This window comes from Pelmatolapia mariae, linkage group LG10_11 (genome assembly GCF_036321145.2).
Source record: "Pelmatolapia mariae isolate MD_Pm_ZW linkage group LG10_11, Pm_UMD_F_2, whole genome shotgun sequence".
Lineage (NCBI taxonomy): Eukaryota > Metazoa > Chordata > Actinopteri > Cichliformes > Cichlidae > Pelmatolapia > Pelmatolapia mariae.
In genome coordinates, this window is record NC_086236.1 from 14,497,428 (window position 1) to 14,517,050 (window position 19,623).

At 40.4% G+C, this 19,623-nt stretch overlaps 2 protein-coding genes across 3 annotated transcripts; one reads left to right on the forward strand and one right to left on the reverse strand.

The window, feature by feature from the left end:
• Nucleotides 1-769: 769 nt before the first annotated feature.
• Nucleotides 770-12,839, reverse strand: LOC134636264 (sodium/hydrogen exchanger 6-like). Of its 2 annotated transcripts, XM_063486174.1 has the most exons (17): nucleotides 12,366-12,839; nucleotides 11,741-11,940; nucleotides 11,502-11,579; nucleotides 11,263-11,339; nucleotides 10,558-10,670; nucleotides 10,342-10,447; nucleotides 9,668-9,796; nucleotides 8,948-9,089; nucleotides 8,690-8,795; nucleotides 7,613-7,701; nucleotides 6,144-6,257; nucleotides 5,736-5,847; nucleotides 4,409-4,562; nucleotides 4,287-4,317; nucleotides 4,107-4,195; nucleotides 3,643-3,748; nucleotides 770-2,126 (listed from the first exon to the last, which is right to left on the reverse strand). In XM_063486174.1, the coding sequence occupies exons 1-17, from the start codon at nucleotides 12,640-12,642 to the stop codon at nucleotides 1,797-1,799; spliced, it is 2,253 nt and encodes a 750-aa protein (XP_063342244.1). In that variant the 5' UTR covers nucleotides 12,643-12,839; the 3' UTR covers nucleotides 770-1,796. The 2 variants fall into 2 exon arrangements, with proteins under 2 accessions (XP_063342244.1, XP_063342245.1); XM_063486175.1 differs by lacking the exon at nucleotides 9,668-9,796 and having other exon boundaries at nucleotides 12,366-12,838.
• A 1,138-nt stretch (nucleotides 12,840-13,977) lies between these two features.
• On the forward strand, nucleotides 13,978-18,390 carry LOC134637129 (cytokine receptor common subunit gamma-like). Its single transcript, XM_063487478.1, has 8 exons — nucleotides 13,978-14,042; nucleotides 14,403-14,493; nucleotides 14,789-14,955; nucleotides 15,181-15,323; nucleotides 15,429-15,594; nucleotides 15,888-15,981; nucleotides 16,925-16,985; nucleotides 17,495-18,390. Exons 1-8 carry the CDS (start codon nucleotides 13,979-13,981, stop codon nucleotides 17,735-17,737), a joined length of 1,029 nt encoding a protein of 342 aa, XP_063343548.1. The 5' UTR covers nucleotide 13,978; the 3' UTR covers nucleotides 17,738-18,390.
• Nucleotides 18,391-19,623: the final 1,233 nt, after the last annotated feature.

Consider the following 19,623-nt stretch of genomic DNA (forward strand, 5'->3'; position numbering starts at 1 on the left):
CTAATTTTGACCGACTTTCTCTTTAGGCATCAAAATAGTTGTAGCTATGTGAGACGGGCCTGGTGAGCACAAACAAGGGTGTGGATTATCTGAGGAGACATCTCCCAGTGAGGTCAGAACATATTTGATGAGCCTGGTTCCCAAATAAGGGAACAACACCATCCGGGAGCTCGAGTAACGTCCCCTCAACATTCAGAATCCGCTCATTGTTACTTCATTTTCACATGTCACATAAGCGTTTTGATAAATTTCACATAGGAACTTTGATCACAGAATGCCTACGTTTGAAAAATATGTGTGTTTCTATCCATTAATGCAAGCACAATATTATTTATTATATCATTTGCACTCTTTTGGGCTCTTTAGGACCGAATGTACTGAGTTACACCACAGGCAGTCAATGAATGGCCTAATCAGCCGAAAAGATTTTACATCATACAAAAAAAAAAAAAAAAAAAAATCACCTTACTGCATGTTAGCAAATCAAAATATGTACAAATCTACATTAAGTAAATGAGCTTCTGAATAGGCACTTTAATTCATAACAGTTCAGCCAGCTGTCAGTATTCTTTGATGAGACATCACAAACACATAGAAGCTTGTTTTGTTTTTTTTAAACTCAACCAGATGGAGGCAGAAAATCCAGAAATAAACTAATATTAGCCCTAATAACCATATCAGTATACTTGGCCAGACTACCACACACACACACACACACACGTGCACACACTCACTCATGCACACACACACACACACACACACAAATGTAAAATACGCACACAGGGAAGCTCTAGTTTCCAAATATAAAGTTACAGCTTCTGCTACAGTACAGAAAGGAGACATTTTTTTAAACATGCATACAGTCCAGGAAGGAATAATCGCCTCCACCTGTGAAGAAATCTGTAGCGTTTTTATTACGCCCTCCACCCCTCGGAAAAAAGTCGTAATAGGAGCCTTTCACCAAAAAGAAATCTCACACAAAAATACAAATAAATAGATAATAAATAAACTAAATGAATCAGTATATAAATAAATCATTTTGTTAAATAAATCAATGTTACATAAATAAATCAAACCGTAAACAGACTGATTTAGAGGCAGTGCTAAAATCTAAGACGGTGGAGATGCTCCTGGGCACTGGTGTGGATGCAGTTCGTTCTCTTTAATCAGTACCTGCCTGTTTGTTCTGCTCAGGTCTTTGTTTGCTTCCTCCTTTGATAATCTCCTAATCACATCCTTGAACTGCTGATGAACTCTGGGAACAATAACTAGTGTTAAAGTGAGCCAGTCTGTGGATATGTTAGTGGGATTAGTTACCAAACTGTAGTGTAGATGGGCTTTAACGCCCTTCAGTGTTATGCGTGCTGCTTATCTTTAGGTAGAAACACACAAAGGGAGCTGGAAAAATGTGAACTGTGTATACAGCTAGGTTTAGAGAGCGCTGCCATATCACCAGTGTGGGATAAACAGAGGAGCAAATGAAGCCTCCTCATTCGGGGTGAAATGTAACCTATAAAATCGAGAAGCTCTTGATTTAAAAGTACCTCACATCACATTCAGTGTCACAGTTATCCCGACTGAAATCAAGCTCAAACAATTTTAAAACTGCATGTTAGATAGATTGGTGGTGAGAAAATCAATCTGTGCTTTCTGATTGAAAATCCCGACGAATTCATATTTGTTTTTGTTTTTTTTAAATATGTCATTATTTTGATCAGTTGTATGTATGGTGTGTATTCTTTTTTTTTTTTTTTAAGTTGAAAACAACAAACTGCGTCCTCAGAGCGGCAGCTTTCTTACAGTCTGTGCCTGTGAGGTTCAGAGCGCGGGGGGGAGGGTGGTGGAGGCAGGGTGACGGTAGTCGGGGCCTCCACTGGGTCATCCATGGGCAAGACCAGCCGCGTTCCCCGGATCGCCACTTCGTGTTCTGCCACGGAGAGCTCGTGATCCAGACCTTCATCGAAAGAACCTACACCACACCCGGCGCGGGTGGTGGAGGAGTGCTTGGGGTTGATGGTGCGGGATCCGGACGCGTCCGTGCTGACAGTGACGTCGGCGTACATGGAGCTCACGCTGGCATCGTTCAGGATGAAGTCAGAGTCGTCGTCATGGAGCTGACCTTCATTCTGGTGAGCGGGAAGAGAAGAGGCGGCCATGAATGCTTCTACATGAAACTTAATCAAAATCAAGAATTATCCTCGATCAGCATGAGTAAGTTTGCATGTACAGTACTGTGCAAAAGTCGTGAGTCATGCCTTATTTCTTTATATTTTGTAGGGAAAATGGGAAATCGGTACAGCGATTTACTGAAACATGTGAAAACATGCATGGAAATAAAGTGCATGAAGTACAGTAAGTGAGTAAGTCAATATTTGGTGTGACCACCTTTATTCTTCAACACAGCCTGAACTCTAGGAAGCTTTCCTGTTATTTCTTTATAGTCTTTAGGAACAGTTCTCCAGGCTTCCTGAAGGACAACATGATCCCACACTGCTTCAATAATGTTGAGGTCTGGGCTCTGGGGAGGCCAATCCATGACTGAAAGTGTTCTATTGTGTTTTTTTACTCCATTGGCAGTGCGTTTGGGATCATTGTCATGCTGAGAAATGAAGTTGTTGCCAGTAGATCAAAATCTGATCTGCTTTCATAATTCAATCAATCAATTTTGATAAGATCCCCAACACCACTTGCTGAAATGTAGCCCCAAACCATGACATGACATGAACCTCCACCGTGCTTTAAAGACGGCCGTAAGCACTCACTGTTGTACCTGTCTCCTGACCTCCTCTATACATATTGTTAAAACGGAAGTTTGCAAACTTGGATTCCTCACTCCATCAGAGCTGTTGCCACTGATTTCGAGTCCAGTTATGTGTAATTGGCATAACTCAGCCTTTTCTCCTTGTCAGTCTTCCTTAAGAAGGGCTTCTTGTCAGGCACCCTTCCACTGAGACCATTACTGATGAGCCTTCAATGATCAACTGAAGGTCCAGATGGATGTCTCAGGTCCTGAGTCAGGTCTTTATTGATTTCTTTTCTATTTCCTAAAAAATGATTATCAGATACTACGTATCTGCTTTAGATGTTTCTTTTAGAGTTAACACTTCTTTAATCCTCAAATTTTCAGTATCCTCTGATATTTTTTAAAGGACATGGCACAGAAATACTAGCTTATTCCTGTCAAATGGCTTTTTCTATAGATTAAACTAAAAAAAAAAAAAAGGGAACAAATAGTGTTTTTTTGTGACAGACTGCCTAAAGATACAATTTAAAATCTTTTTGTTTGCCAAGTTTTCTTAGTTTAGGTAAGTTTTTTCTGGTGGAATAATTCATAGATAATTTTTAAGTGTACTAAAAAACAAAGAACAACTACAACAACAAAAACGTTCCTCTGAAAATGCTCAGGAACATGGACTTTATTGGAAAAAAGGGAGTGAAAAAGCAGCCAATGTCGAAAGAAAAACTTTGAGAAGCCTTCAGAAAGTCTGGAGAACTATTTTCTCAAAGAGCACTTCAAAGAAAAAAAAGTTACAAGAAAGCCTGGCTCCTTAGAAGGAAAATATAAATAAATGAGAGGTGGCTGAAGACTTTTACACAGTCCTGTAAATCTGAATAACTCATAATTCTTTTTCATGTCCAAACCTCATAGGCCTGTGGGCTGGTGAGGCATCGAGCCAGCGGTCCACAGCATGCAGGCAGAGTAGCAGTGAGAGGCGGACCGCTGTGGGTCAGGAGGGGTTTCAGGTAGCTGGTGAACAAGCTCGTGTCAAGGAGTGCACAATATAACCACGTTAAAGCAGTCTGGTTCAGCTGTAACAATAATGACTCAACCAGGTTTTCAACCCCAGCAAGTAAAGGAATATTTCTGTTTCACAACATCACTGTGAAACTTAAAACACATTTCATGGTTTACTAGAATTTTTTTAGCTGAAATGTTTAAGTAAAAGGTTTAACATTTTAAAAACACCTTTGTAAAAAGCACGATATAAAACATAGAGTGATGATATATATTTTACTATCTCTGAACCTCCTGTTGTTATAGTCTAGAAGTTTGTAAAGAGCGCCCTCTGGTGGCCACAGGTGAACGCATCAGGCTCAAAGGATACTTGTGGTCAAAGTTGTACCATATCCTAAAAGGCCAGGCGCTCTCGTGTTTGGTGCTCCTCCGCTGTGACCCATCCAATGCGCCTGAATTCTGTTCAGCAGAAGGATGATAATGACATGGCGTGCATTTTTATTTCATCACAAAATCAGACAAATTAATACGACACTCAACACCAACTCACAGTGTTGTCTTGATCAGAGTCCACACCCACCCTAAAAAACAAAAAAACAAAAACATGTACTTTGACAAAGTTCAGCGGAGGTGATGCAGCACAAACAGTAAGATACACGGAGGCCGGCTTACGGTATGCTCATGAAAGATAGCATGGGTGTGGTGCCACCACCACAGATCCACACAGTGAAGAAAACGATCAGGAGCGTGGTTGAAAACATCATCTGACGGGCGTACGTCGCTGTGTCTCGAATGGAAAGTGCAAAGGTCATCGCCCCACGCAGACCTAGAGGAGACAAAAAATAAAACAGGGATGGGTGAAAAGGTTTTATTAATTATTGCTCATGTTGTGGATACATAGGCATATATGAGCAAATAAGAAAGCAAGTCATTCTGAGAAGACCGTTCAAGGTCAGGTTTAGGTTAAGTCTGCGGGAAACAAAGCAGGTGCCCTGTAGTGTGAAAAAAACTGGAAAAACCAGAGCAACGTTCACATATTAAGTGATGTGTAGCTGATCGTTGGTTGAAGGTGGACATTTCAGGCTCCAGATGTGCAGGTGACCGACGTCAACTAAAAGTAAACTGAGACCAAGTATTAAAAAAGTTGCCTTTGGTTTCGGTCTTTGTCACTTTCATTAAGTCTAAAGAGGCTTTGGTGTAAATAACTACAGCCTCTCTGTGAATGTGAGCAGTTTACCCTTTGAACTTCTTTCTTACATTCACCAACAATATGCTAATAAAATACACAACTCCCACTCAGACTAATGAAAATGAAACTTCAACGGAATTCTTCTAGAATCAAAACTGAAACATGTACACCCACTGTGGAAACAAACGGAAAATCCTCCTTCCTTTTAGGGCTTGCCACAGCGCACTATTTGCCTCTCCCTATCTCTAGCATCCCCCTCTGTCACATCAACCCTCTCCATATCCTCCTTCACTACATCCGTGACCCTCCTCTTAAGTCTTGAAGTCTGGAAGCCCCATCTTTAACATAGCTTTGTCCAATATATCCACCAGTGCTCTTCTGCACATGTGCAAACCATCACAGCGTTGACACTCTAACTGAAACCACACCTAATGAATATTAACTATAATAGCTCTACAAGTCACTGAACTTTATTAACGTTCCTCTTTGCTGGTCTCTTCCTGTGCGCATTCCCCATTAAAGTGCGGCAGTGTACCTTTTGTCTGTTTATTATTAACTTAATAAAAGTTAATAATAAATGCATCCTGTTCTTGGCTTAACTACTTCAGTTATTTCCTGGCAAGCTCATGTGCTGTGCGGTGGTGTGGGTGTTTCTGCTTCTCCGACTGCTGGTATATGTAGCAATGCTAATGAGCAGTTCCAAAAGTTTTCTCAGCGTACTTAATGAACCGTTGACATATATAACTGAAGGTTTAAGTGGAGAAACAAGGTTTGAGTCCAAGCCTGATAAACGGCTTTATACTAATGTACCTGCGAACATCATAACGTGCTGAAAGTTGTATCCGATCTTGTTCTTGCGGCCCAGGTTGAGGAGGAAGGAGAGAGGGTAGATGTTTGCAGCCCTGCCCAGAAACACTGCCACCTACACAGCGCAGGAAGGTCAAGGACACAACACAGGAACTCTAACACTGGAATGGAAAATAATCACACGTAGACGTAAACACCAGCTCGGCGGTGACTAAGCTTTGATATGCTGATTTGCTTGTGTCCGTGATGTTATTTTTGGCCTCGGTTAAACATGAAATAGATGTTCAATTGTAATGGTATAAATATATATCAAAATATTTTTCAAGGCACATGAAACAAAAGGTTTTCATCATATATCCTGATGCCCCGCAGAGGCACTGACTCCTTAACCACCAGCAGAGTAAAGGATACGAAGGCTCCGACAATGAAGAGAGGGTTGAAGACGTGCGACTGGAAGGAGAAGAGCGTCAGACCCATGTAGGAGAAGATGAAGTTCTCTGCCAGGAAGTTCAGCAGCTCAAACAACTGAAGGGGATGAGAAAAGCGGATATTGAATTTCATTTATATATGCTACTTCCCCAGTTTTTACACTTCCTTCTATTTGAAACGTTTAAAAATTTCCAAAATATTCTTGCGCACCATAAAATGACGACTCTGGAAGACCCAGAGGTCGGGAGAGGTCATTTAAAAAATGCTTGTCACATTTTCTTATGAAGCTACATTTGATGCGCCTGTTCTACAGGGGCTTGCCAATCAAACATGTTAACCACTACACAAACAAAACATGTTTGTCAGTGACAGAATGCAGTGAAAATCAATAACCTGTATTACAGAGTCCCCTCATAAACATTGTTCCAGCTCGCACACTACAATGAAGCGTAAGCTTTTAATGAACTTTTACTGTGCATGAGACCAGGGGTCTGCATGTAGTTGTGAATCATCTGATGTTTTGGACATGTCTTCCCCTAGGCCTCAGTCACGCAGGACTATAGGTTGGTTGGTGACCCACTGGCAACCTTTAGTCACTAGGGAAAATATGTACTCACTGTCCAGTTGGCGAATGATTAATGGAGGTTGTTGGCACCAAAAACCTCCTTGTGCTCGCTCTGGACAGATTCGCGCAGTTCACTGTAGTTTGCATGGAAGATGCAGATTTTCTGCAAATACTTTGCAGCTGCTGCCCATGCAGTCGTTAAAAGAGACCTTCAAAGTAAAAGCTGTCTTACCAGCGCAAACTAAACATTTCAAAGAGGCCTGGAGTGCCGACGTAAATATTTTAAGCTGGTTTTCAGACACTTGAAAGCCATTTCCCACATTTGCTTCTTAGACACTTTTTTGTCATATCTCTATCTCAGTGCTGCTTTTGAGTCAGATGACCACAAGTTTCTGCGTGTCATATGATCTTTAACTCATCAGAAACACATAACTATGATAAACTCATATTCACAAACATCCTGCATTATCATGAACTGATACTGATGATTGTAGTCACTAGTTATTAACATTTAGTTGATATGAACGTGCAGCTTTGTGACTTCCTAGCTTCAACAGAAGACACAGAGCTTTGAGTTTGTAGGACACGAAGCAGTCAGCCACATCAGCTCCATCAGCTCCATCAGCTCACTGTTTCTGTGAATAAATGATAGCAGCTCGTGGATTTCTCAGAACTTGCTGCAAATTTAGCAAAAAGTATAACCAAGCTTGCGCTAATGCCCAAGAAGCAGAGAAGCTGTGAATCATCCTTCCTTTCAAGATATTTCACAGATGTAATTCTTTGCAAACCAGATCTTTAAATGCAATAGCGCAGCAACAATTGCTGCTTGAAAATGAATTTAAAACAATGGGATCAAGCACAATATATAAGTTATACTGCATTTCACCTGTTTGGTCCTGTCTTGAGAGTCTGGTGAGAGATTGTTGTAGGTGTAGTGGGCCTGAGTGATCCCACAGAACAGCACAGCAACGACACCTGAAAGAACACACAGTCATCCCACATCAGCAATCGGTAGGTCGATAATCTTGGTTCAAGCTTGGTGAGATTCTGCGGTTCTGCTATTGTCAGTCAAACCCAGAGATGAAAATCCAACGATTACCAAGCACTGTGTGTGTGTGTGTGTGTGTGTGTGTGTGTATCGTGTATTTGTTGACATGTTTCTTCATCATCAGAAACACAGTAATTGTATCTTAAGCCCACAAACTGTACGCAGTAAGTTGCAGTTTTAGAAAACTGGGCATTTATTTTACTTACTGTATATATTTATTTTTACTCACTATCCAGAGAACTGATCTGAGAGCCACAGTCAGCACAGACGGGTAGGAAACTACTGAGAGACAGACTAAATAGACATTGTTGTTGCTGCTGTTTTGTTATTTGACGGGACAAAAGTGAATTCTTCAGTTAGACACTGGATAACTGGCACCATGAGAAGGCAAACAAAGCCTGTGTCCTTATCTAAATCTTCCTGTTTAGGAGAACAAAACTTCTAAATGTTATTATTAGTGTCCAAACAGATATTTATAATCTTTTGGTGTTAATGCAAATGCTTGAACAGCAAGTGATAAAACTCCTTCAAATCCATCATATCGCAGCATGCCACACGCTCCCCAGAAAAACTGTGTTTTAAATGAAGCTTCAGACTAACACAAGATCGATATCAGATGTCTTCTTGTGAAGACCGATGAGTTCTCAGACCTGACCTATCTTTGCAAAATACTACACAGAGAAATACCTAAGAAACACACAGATAAGCTGACACAGACTCTGTGCCTCCACAGAGCACTTAAATGACTCCTTCAGGGTAGTTTCCAGTGAAAGCATGTGTCACCAAGCCTGCACACATACACACGCACAGACTCACAAGGTGAAACCACTATCTCCCACACTGCTGCAGCCGCTAATCAAATACGGAAGGCAGTGTTGTTACAACTGCATGCAAGAGACTTTGTTGCAGGTCTACCTGTGAACCCGCAGGCCTCCGCCAAGAGAAATGTGCTCCAGGACATCAGGAAAAAGAGCGCCGTCTCCAACAAGGGGAAGTCCCGCAGCTTAGTGAACTTGGTGACGTGATGGAAAGTTAAGGGACCGAACAAGGAGGCGTGGCAACTTTAATACACTGGAAACAGGGAGAAACTGTATCGTTATTCATTTACCTTTTGCACACACCTGTGAATGTAAATGTAAAATATGTCATGGTAAGAAACAAGTGAAAGGATATGAGGGCGGTCACAACTCCTGTAACAACACCGAGAGCAAAAGATCCGCTGAAGACGCCCAGAAAGACGCCGAAGGACTTCAACATGGCCATGGCCTCAAAGCTGTGGCTGTTGTCGCCTGCAGGCTGGTACGCCACAATGGAGCTGCAGGGAAGACAGAGAGCATGCGCGCAAAACCATTTAGAAGAAAAAAGGAAGTGGGGCTTTACTACAAAAAAGGCCTCACTAAGAAAAGGGAAGCTGGTCAAACACATGCTCACAAAATAGCGTCAGGAATGAAATCACAAATGCAGCAACCCAACTCCAAGAATGGCTTCTCTTACCAGTCTCATCTGATTTAATTCAGATGCACTTGGTTATGATTTGGACATATCTGCAAAGACTTCAAATATGTGGAGTTGGGTTTTACAGTCATAAATGAAAAAATAAAAGGTCTTGCATGCTTCATTTCAACTCTATTAGGTTAATATTCTGCAATAACCTTTAATGAGCCTAAATGACTAAAAACTTCATAAGAATAAAGGGTTTCCTGGTGATTCTAGAAATGGTGAGTGATCTAAAAATCAAAATAAAAGTAGGAATGGATATGAAAGGGCTGCAGCGTCTCAGGAGTGAAAGGGAGGGTGATGAAGGATGATCCTGAAGCCTACCTTCTAAGGTCTGAGGTTCTAAAATATTAACAAAAGCAAAAACCACGCAGTCCCCCTGACCAACCCACCCACCGAGGAGTCACTGTCTGGTTTTCTCCCAGCCATTCCTCGGCCACCTCAGGTAACAGTGAGCTCTCGTTTCCTGCGGAGCGCACAGCTCCAGCACCATGCCTACCCAGCTTTTCGAAGCGGAGGAGAACACTACATACATACGTACGTACGGGCAAGGCGATGAATGACACAGATGGGTGGAGACAGGTAAGCAGTGAAATGACAGGGACTGATGTTAGTATGATTAATGCGTGTACAATATAAAAAAGCCATTTCTGCCACAGTTAGCTCCATTCAAGCACAGGTTCTATGGGACTAATTAGAAAAGAACTAGAAATTATGATTACAACTGTAACTGTTCTTTCTGTCTGTAATGAATATGAAAAAACTGGCACTATTGGGAGCCCAACTGAAGGAATCAAACACAAAATTAACAGTTTTTCTTCTGCATAAAAATTAATTTAACTCAGATTTAACTGAGGTTCCAACAGTTTGAGCTGAATTGTTCACCAAAATGGAATTACTTTAGCAAAAAGCCCCAGCAGATTGAGCCTAAACTGCTACAGCTTCAAAAAGAAACATTGCACCAATTATATCAACTAATATCTCTTAAAAAGAACTTATTGTTTTGTGACGGGCATTAAAAATATTTCGTTAATGTGGCACCGATGCTTCAGTGCGTCAGTAATACGTACGAGGAGAGGACGATGGCGACGGCATCGTTGAGGACGCTCTCCCCAAACAGTAAAGCATAGAGGTCCACGTCTACCTTTAGCTCATTGAAGATGGCGAGGACTGTCACTGAGACACAGAAAATAAAGAGTATAAAACATCTAAATAATAACAGGAAAGCTGTTGAAAATGGAATCAGATGCTTATCTTCTCTGTTAATTTTGGATGTGGGTACCTACCAGGGTCTGTTGCTGAAACAATGGCCCCAAAGAAGAGGCAATCAGTAAAGTAAAAATCTCCACCAAGCTGCCCCACGACTTTCATGAAGGACACAAAGCCATACATGATCAGCCTAGGAGAGAAAAAACAAACAAACACTCAAACCACTACTATTCAGCAACAATCTGATCACATGTAGGTCTGCAGTGTGGTATGTACCGGGCCGATTTGCACCTTAAGGTGGGTGGATACTCTCTCTCACCCTCCCCATCTTCAGAAGTCTGCAACCTGGATGTCATCCTGGACTCCACCCTCTCATTCACATCATATATTAAATCCATCTCTGAATTTGCCATCTACCACCTGAAGAACATCTCCAGACTGTGGCCAGTACTCTCAGACTTTGCAGCTAAAACCCTCATTCATGCTTTCATCACCTCCCGCCTGGACTACTTTATCTTCAGAACTCAGCTCCTAGAACTTGTACAAAGTCCCAGTAACAGATTACCCACACCAGCTCCTGGGAAAGTCCCATATTTCCTAAAAGATCTATCTCCTTGCCTACATGCTCTTGCTTCCCAGTATTTATCTGACCTTTTCCTCCGCTACACAAACCTTGGAACCAGCTATATAAATCTAAGTTACTATTGTCAATATTATCGTTGCATGGCTTAAGATTTTCTGCACTATTCTGAGCTAATTTCAGAGATGTTTACTTGACTTACCCGATAACAAAGCAGGATATAACTGTTCCGATGAAAGCATAGGCGAGGATGGAACCGATGTTCCTGAAAAAGTGTCTCTGAGAAAGACAGAGAGCAGGTGTTTATTTTAAGAAAGAGGCTACGAACAAATGAATAATCTTAAAAAGAAAACATTCAAAACAAATATAAACCCTTACAGCTATATATTTAATAACAGATACTTATATAAATCTTTCTATAAAACCTTTTGACACTCTTACCCTTTTCAGACTGTAACCCGCATGGAAAATAATGGGAGGCAGCAAAATGTTGAAAAACACCTCTGGGTCAAAGGTCACCTGAGGAAAGCAGTAAGATGTAGGTTAGTTAGGCACTTAATTGCCATCCAGCCATTTTCATTACATTATAAGACATACATGTCTCGCTTAACTGACTGTTTAGTGTGAGACATTCACACTAAACAGCCAATACTTCAACCCTCCACCATCTGTTCCCTTGCCTTTCTCAGCATCTCATCGTCCTGCACTTGGTGACCTTTGCCCTGTCCGACTTCCCCCTTCAGAGTGTACTCATAGAACCGTCCGCTGACATTGACCAAGAGAGTGGCAGGACTGCCGTTAACGGCACAGCCGAGAATCACGTCGCTCATGCTTTGGGGGGCGTGGATGCCAAACCGCAGGATCACACCCACCAACAGTCCTTTGGGAAAGTGGAAAAAGAGAAAAGAGCAAGTGAAATCAGAACAGGCAGCACAGGATTTGAAGTTAACTATTATTTGAGGAGGAAATTAGGCTGAGATTGCATTTAAAACTGTTGAATCAACCAATACTGATAGGAGAATTATTCTTACAGAAGTGAGCTTTATTATTTTGAAAGGAAAGGATACTTTAATAGCTATAAATAGGAATTATAGGGCCCATCTCTAGTCATTTGTTTGCCATTTTTTGTTGCAAAACACTACCCATTATCGTGTATTCTGTTGCAACAGTTTTTTATTAGGGATATCACTCTGATTAGAAGTATGCTGCCCAAGATACGTGAGATTTACCTGTCAAATTATTCAGCTAGCATTAAAGCTACGTTTAATGAACTGACTGATATGACTGCTAGCTCGGTGTCCTTACCATAGATCATGGCAAGCCCTGTTTCGTGCAGGAACCTGAATCGGCGGTGTTTGAAAAGCCATATGGTTAGTATGGTGAGCGTCAAGAGCATTATGAATATCAGTAGGTAGGCACTGTCCTGTCGGTGGCTTTCCTCTGCTATCCTCTCAGTTGCGCCGTTGTCCATCGCACCGCCGTCGCCTTGGCTCCCGACGAGCAGGACTGTGAGCAGAAAAGGCAGCAGCAGCGGCGCTTTCGACGGCTTACCGCCAAGAAAGCGACTCCGTGTGAATCCCATTTTGTCTCGCTGACCAAACAGTTACATTTGTTGTTAAATTAGTGCTGTTTTTTTGCCGGGAAACAGCTGATTAGATTAGAAATTAGCTGGACCAGGGTAAATGACAGGTCCTTCCTTGCCGTTACCAAAACACTGGGACTTCCGGCTCTTCAAAATAAAAGCTTCGTCACGTTGCTTAAGCAGTGTGAAGGGCAAAGTTACACATAAACGCGTGAAGGTTGCACAATCAATCCACTCATAAAATACACTAAAAATAGACATGAAAAAATGGCGTCGTTTAAAAAAAATAATAAACTTGTAAATTATAGTGAATTTACATTAAAGCAGGATAAAGTCACAATAATTTATACCTACTTAAAGGAGGAGGGGTGAATACTAACACAAACATGTGTGGCCTGTTAATATTTTAGCAAATTCTTTCAAGTTCCGCACTTAAAAAAGTAACCGTTGCTCTCTTTTTATTACTTTTTTCAAAGGCTATTTTTTCAAGAGGCTGAGCAGGTCACACCCTCCCCCCCTCCCTCAGTAAAAAAAAGAAAAAAAAAGAAAAGAAAGATGCTTAAATTATTTAAATTATTTAAAAGAAGTAAGTTATAGGCTTACTCATTCTCTCTCACAGCACTTCCACACACACACACGGCGCCACGTTAGCAAAGCCTAACAGGTGTTGCAAAGCAGATTAGCACTGCTTAAATAGCCCGTAGATCCAAGTCAGAGTTTTCAGATTAATTCTCTTACTATGGCATGCTGACACCCTCGCTCTGAATATGAGTAAATATAGCCCTGCAGTATTTATATCTATTCACCATGTCACCACAGAGTCGGTCAGAAATGTGTTTTTCATGTAGTTTGAGACACGTACTAGACAACTTTGTTCAGTAACTTTTTTTTGCCTTTGTTTGGACATTTTTCAGACAATACCTGTAAGACACAAGTCTTGTCGCTACTTGGTCTTTATTTTTGTTAAAAGGCTAAGATAGATAATAGATGGCTATTACAAACAATAGCCAAAACTTGATTCATATTTCATTATTGCATTATAGGTTACTATTTTATTTATTCATTTATTTTTTTTGTAAGTGTAGGTTACATACAACAGGCCTACAATATATTTTAGTTTCTGAATATTGTTGTTCCTGGTCCGCAAAGGCGTTGTCTGAGGTCAACTTTAATTATGTTACAAGGAAGTGATAAATCATCACAGTGTTTGGTCTAACTACAGGAACTGATGAGAAACAATACCGCAAAGGTCGGCTCAGTTACGTCAGACAAACAGCAACAGTCAGAGTTGTAAAGTTGCAAAGGTACTCTTAACATCCTGTTTTAGTGCGCCACGATGCCGACGAGACTGCTTCTACTTCTCTGTCTGATCGGACCTGTGTTTGCCATAGAAGCCCCTGGTAAGATCAATTAAACAAGATCCAAGTTATTAAAAATTATAGTTTACTGATGACATTTTTTTTTAAGTTGAGTACAAGTGTCTGAATAGTCAGTGAGTCTGTTTTTGGCAGATCTACATATATTATCTCCCGCGGGGCTGGCATTCAATACGTATTTGATCAGCTTCCTTAAAACAGCGAATCCGTTAAGAAGAAAGGACCTGAGTTGTTGTACCTTGATATAAAAATAATTGCTATCTAAATTAATTAAAGTCAGTTTAAGGTCATGGGTGTATGACTGTACCGTTATGTAGATTTTATATGTCTAACCTTTATCAGTTTTTGAAAATCATTTTCTCAAATTGGTCATATTTTTAACAGATGTGGATTGCTTGATTATCAATTTGAAATATGTTTCCTGTACCTGGAATAAGAAGGGGACACCAAAGGTCAACTACACCTTCTATAGTAGGTGGGTAACCGCTGATAACAGCAGTGGGACATCTCAGTGACGTCATCTGAATTCATCAGATTAGAATTAGGTTGGTTGTGCTTCAGTGGAAGATGTAATGAAAATTCTTCTCTTTTTCTGATAAACTTAACAATTAAACATATTTAATTGCTAAGCCCTTACAAATAAAAAAAAACACATTTTTGAATAAATGATGAACATATCATGAACATATCATTGGTCATGATGAATACTAAAGCAGATATGGCTCTGTACTTTGCGTGATTGTTTTTTTATTATTATTATTTCTCCACAGTTTCTTCAATAAGGAAGAAAAAAGCTGCCCACAGTATTTGACAGAGAACAACATGAACACTGGATGTATCCAGCCATGTGAGTCTGGCGACAGATTCATGACTTTTAAAACCACACTGGTACATGGCAAGGATAGATTTGTGGAGACACATGAACTTAAAAACCGAGGTATGTATTTACCCTGGCATGGAACATAACTGTATTTAAAATAACAAATAAAATAATGATGGAAAAATTAGTGTAATTATTGGGATTTTTTTTTATTTACACTGTAGCTTAAATCTAAAAAAAAATTTCCAAGAAAATTGTGGGTATTCTGACATGAAAGAGGCCTTAACATATAATGTATACTGGCATGTCTGTTCATGTTATTACACGTCTGTATCTTTTCAGTCAAGTTAAATTCACCAACCAACCTGACTGTTCTCAATGGATCAGACTATAACTTGTGGTTTTACTGGAAGCAAACTTCTCCTGCTCGTCTACATTGTGTGGAGAGTGAGGTCCGCTTCAGGACAAACAACAATAACTGGGAGGTTGGAAAAAAGTTTCTTTCATCCTTTTTAATTCATTGTTCTTTTTTTGCCTCTTCTTGTTTTCTTCCATTCTTATGTTTTCTAAAAATCCATCTGATTTTCCAGTCCTCTAAAGTTAGCCCCGAGATACAGAAGTACTGCATCAACTCGCCCTCGGGCAGTTCTCGATATGAGCTGCAAGTGCGGAACAGAATAGATAAAGGCTGTGGAGAGTCTGAATTCTGGAGTGACTGGAGTGAACCTGTGTTCTGGGGATCCAACAGCAGCATAGGTTAAAAATTCTACATGTTATGAAGAAAATATGTCGTTTTTTTCCCCAAAAATGTCATTGAATGACTGCTTAAACATGGCAGATGTTTTTTTCTTATGTATAGCTGACTTATTTTCTGTAGTTTTCAGAAATAAAAATTTATGTTTGTGTAGAACTTTAGATTTATTTCAGTTACTGTTTGACCCCAACATGCTTGGTTAAAATTCAAAATTATGTTTCCTAGCAATGCGTGACCCAATATTTAGAGCTAAAAGATTTATACAATTAATATTCTTCTTTTTTCTTCCTCACAGACTCTGACTCAGTGCCTGGGTGGATGACATTGCTCTATGTGGTGGGTGCCATCACCCTCATGCTGCTGGTGGTGATATTACTGCAACGTGAAAGGTGGGTTCTTTCATAAATCAGATGATTGATCTATGATCAGACACAGATCCAACATGTGCCACGAAGTCAGTTTAGGTGTGCCATGCGATTTTGTGACCATAGATTAGAATTGGAACCAGCATGTGGTGGCAACCCAAATGCCCACTGTGTTCATGACCTTAAAAAGTGTTTGCACAAGATTTTTTTTCCTCAAATTCTGTGGAATTTACTCAAGATACTGACTAATCACCAAAACTAGGGTTAGGGTCGCCATGTCATTGCTACTTGTAAGCCTCTACCTTCAGTTAGGTCCCAAACGGGTTCAACACAAACAGTGCTGGTGGGCCTCTGGTGAGTGAACCATTGGACCACTGGCACACGTCTTAGAGAGGAATGTGGTTTATCACCTCTAAGACATGCATAGGCTTTTCTGCCCGAGGCTTAAAAACCCCAGATGATGCTGGCTGACATAAGCTAAGTCACAGCAACACTTCCCCCTCATCCATCCCAGACATCACCTATTATTTGTGTCTTGGTTGTTTTAACCTCCTGTTTTTTTCCTGTTTTACCTCAGCTAAAGTATCCAGTCTGCTTATTGTTTCCAGGTTGTTACTGTAGTCAGGGTTTCCAAACATTGGTGTTTCGAGCTTTCCCGAATGCATTCTTTTCCCTCTTCTTGCGTTTTGCCCCAGCCTGCTCTTTGTTGATTGACCTTTTAATTTCTTGTCATCTGTTTTCTTTGCTCTTTGCCTGAGTTTTTTGTTCTGCGTGCTACCAATCCATGTACGAACTCTGAATGCAAATTTGACTTTTACTGGATGTCCTGCATCATGCATTCGGATTCCTGATCCGGAAAGCTCAGCCCCACTCAGCTACAGTGCTGAGGTGTTAGCGTGAACTAAGTAAATGCAAATATTCTTGTTATGAAAAAATGAGAGTAACAGTGTCCCTACCTCCCATACAGGCTCAAAATCATCCTGATCCCTGCAGTTCCCAAACCATCCCCGATTCTTCATGACATTGAGGTTAGTAACATCCAGAGGTCTGTCTTATCCTTCCAATTCCCAGTCACACAAGATTTCTTACTAGATTTCTAAAGCTAGAAAACTAATTAAGATACTAAAAGAATAAAATGAAGAGTAATAAATATGCATGTTAGTGGCTGTGTGAGACCGTATTGGGTATCACAGTGCTTTGATGTTAATGATAATGCCACGATTCATGATAGTCCACTCAGTACTAGTAGAAAGGAGCACCAAGGCATTAGTTCACATCTTCTGGGAACCTTGAATGTCTGTAGAAGTCCTGGCAGACAGTTTAATAGTCATTAAATTGTCCAGATCAAGAGGTGAACCAGTAGACTGAGAACAGCACCACTTAATGGCTAAAAATATAAATACTCTTGTGTTCAAATGATTTTTCAGCGTAGAGTTCTGGGGAAGGAGTTACCCATTAAATAATTGTGACTCAAAAATCCAGTTTGTTGCATTTATTTGTCAAATTAATGTAAAGATTTTTCCCCCACTTCTTTAAGGACTGGTTTCAGCTCTCCAAAGGTCTAAAAGAGAATTTTAAAGCAAGCTACAATGAGCAGGTCTGCCCTGTGCGTGAGTACAACTACATCTCCCAGTCTGACAGCATGAACTCTGACGACTCCACCTCCTCTGTCAGCACCAACCAAACCGACTGCTCTGTGTCCATTGAAGATCTGTACGTCCCCTTGACCTCTTCCAGCTCCCAAGTTCCATCTGAGGAGGTGCAGCAGGTTTCTGACTAAGCAGGTCGTGAACCAGGGTTAGGTTTGCCTGAGCCAAACTATCGGGACTTTGTTACACTGATACATCTCCTGCTTGGTGACAGTGATTATTAGAAGGGTTTACAACAGTTCCCAGTGAGAAGAACCCCAATATTTGCTGGAGGCATTTAATCAGTTACACTCGAGCTTAGCCTTTTAAATAAAACCTCAGACTACAGATTTTAGTTTAATAAACTTGACCTCAATATCTCTTTGAAACCTTTAACCTCACAGATACATAGTACTCCATCTTAATAAAAGGCTTTTACTTTTTGTTAAGACAGATGGTATGAAGTGCTGACAAAGTTACTCTTGAAAACATACTTTCGATGATATGCATTCTTGAGTATTAATCAGGGTGCAGCGATCAGCTCTCTGCTTCCGTGATGTAAGTTTTTGAATTTCTGCAGCATCAAAAATCAAACTGATCTTTGCACTACTGCCCAAGAAGAACACAAATTGTGAAACATGCCTCCTTTTGGTGTATTTCAGTGATTTTAACTGCAGCACATTCTACTGTTAATCATTTCCATTATTTTTATTTTTTTACATAAGGTCTTGGAAAACCTTTTAGCTCATTCGCGAGCGCTTATTTAAGTTGTTGTATATTATTGCATTGTATTTATTGACTTTTAATGTGTTAGGTTGGAAAATAAATCCCATGGTTTTGGCTAGTTATGTTTTTGTGTTTTTGTTTTTTAAATAAAACATCACACGTCTACACACACACTTTATAACAAGGCATTACCTGTATTCTGTGAAGCTGTGTACGTGAAGTTTGCATTGCATGATATACTTTGACACTGTGCGATTATTGATCGTTGCAGAGTTAATATTTGGAGACAAAGTCAGAGAGGGGAGGCTGGTTTGGACACGTACATTTTGTCTGTCCCCAGAGAAGAATGACAAGTGTCTAAAATCACTTGCCAAACTAATTTTGTCATTTTTGTATTTATCTGGCAGCCATTTACTTAACAAATTTCAGAAATAACAGGAAAGTTCATAGATTTCTGTCAGATAAGGAAATGTGGACTCATTGTACCGTGCTGAAAGTACACTGGTCACGTCACTGTTTTGATAGACAGACATATAAACACAGACCAGAGCACTTGAAACTCCCCTTTGTGTTAGGTTCCAGTCAAAGTAGGTCTAAACAGAACCACATATTATAATTTTGAAACACAGACATAGACTCACAAAGTGAAATCAGTAAGTGCCACACTGCTGCAGCTGGCAAACAAATGTCAAAATCGATGGTAAAGTCTCTGACGTGGGTCTACTTGTGAACTCGCGGACACTGACCAAGTGAAAGGTGCTATGTGTGAGTTTAAAGCAGTGGTTCCCAAAGTGGGGGGCGCGCCCTCTAGAAGGACCGCAGTATGAATTAGGAAAAAAAAGGTTTTTTTGAAAGGGCTCCCACACAAACGCAAAGCAGAGGTTGAAGCATCGCCAAATATGCTTCCAAACCAACTTCCTTCCAAGACAAAGACTAGAAAAAATGATGAAGAATATCTTGCCTTTGGCTTCACCTGCACAACAGCTGTCGTCCCAAGGTAGGGATCCCCGACAGAATTCGTTTCCCCTGCGTCAGGAGCACATGTTGGGCTCTCCAAATCACGGATAAACAGTATCCCACATTCTTGATTTTTAGTTCACAAACACTTCTTATAGCAACTAACTACTCCTGCAACTTTGGAGGTTTTAGCTCTTTATTCAGTAAAGTTACAGGAGGATAAAAATAATTATCAGGCAAAATGTCCTTTGTTAAAATAATCCCGTCCAATACCACGTGAGAACAATAAATATATTATATTATCTGTTGTGACCCTCAAACTGAATGGTAATGTAACGAAACCCATTTTTCACTT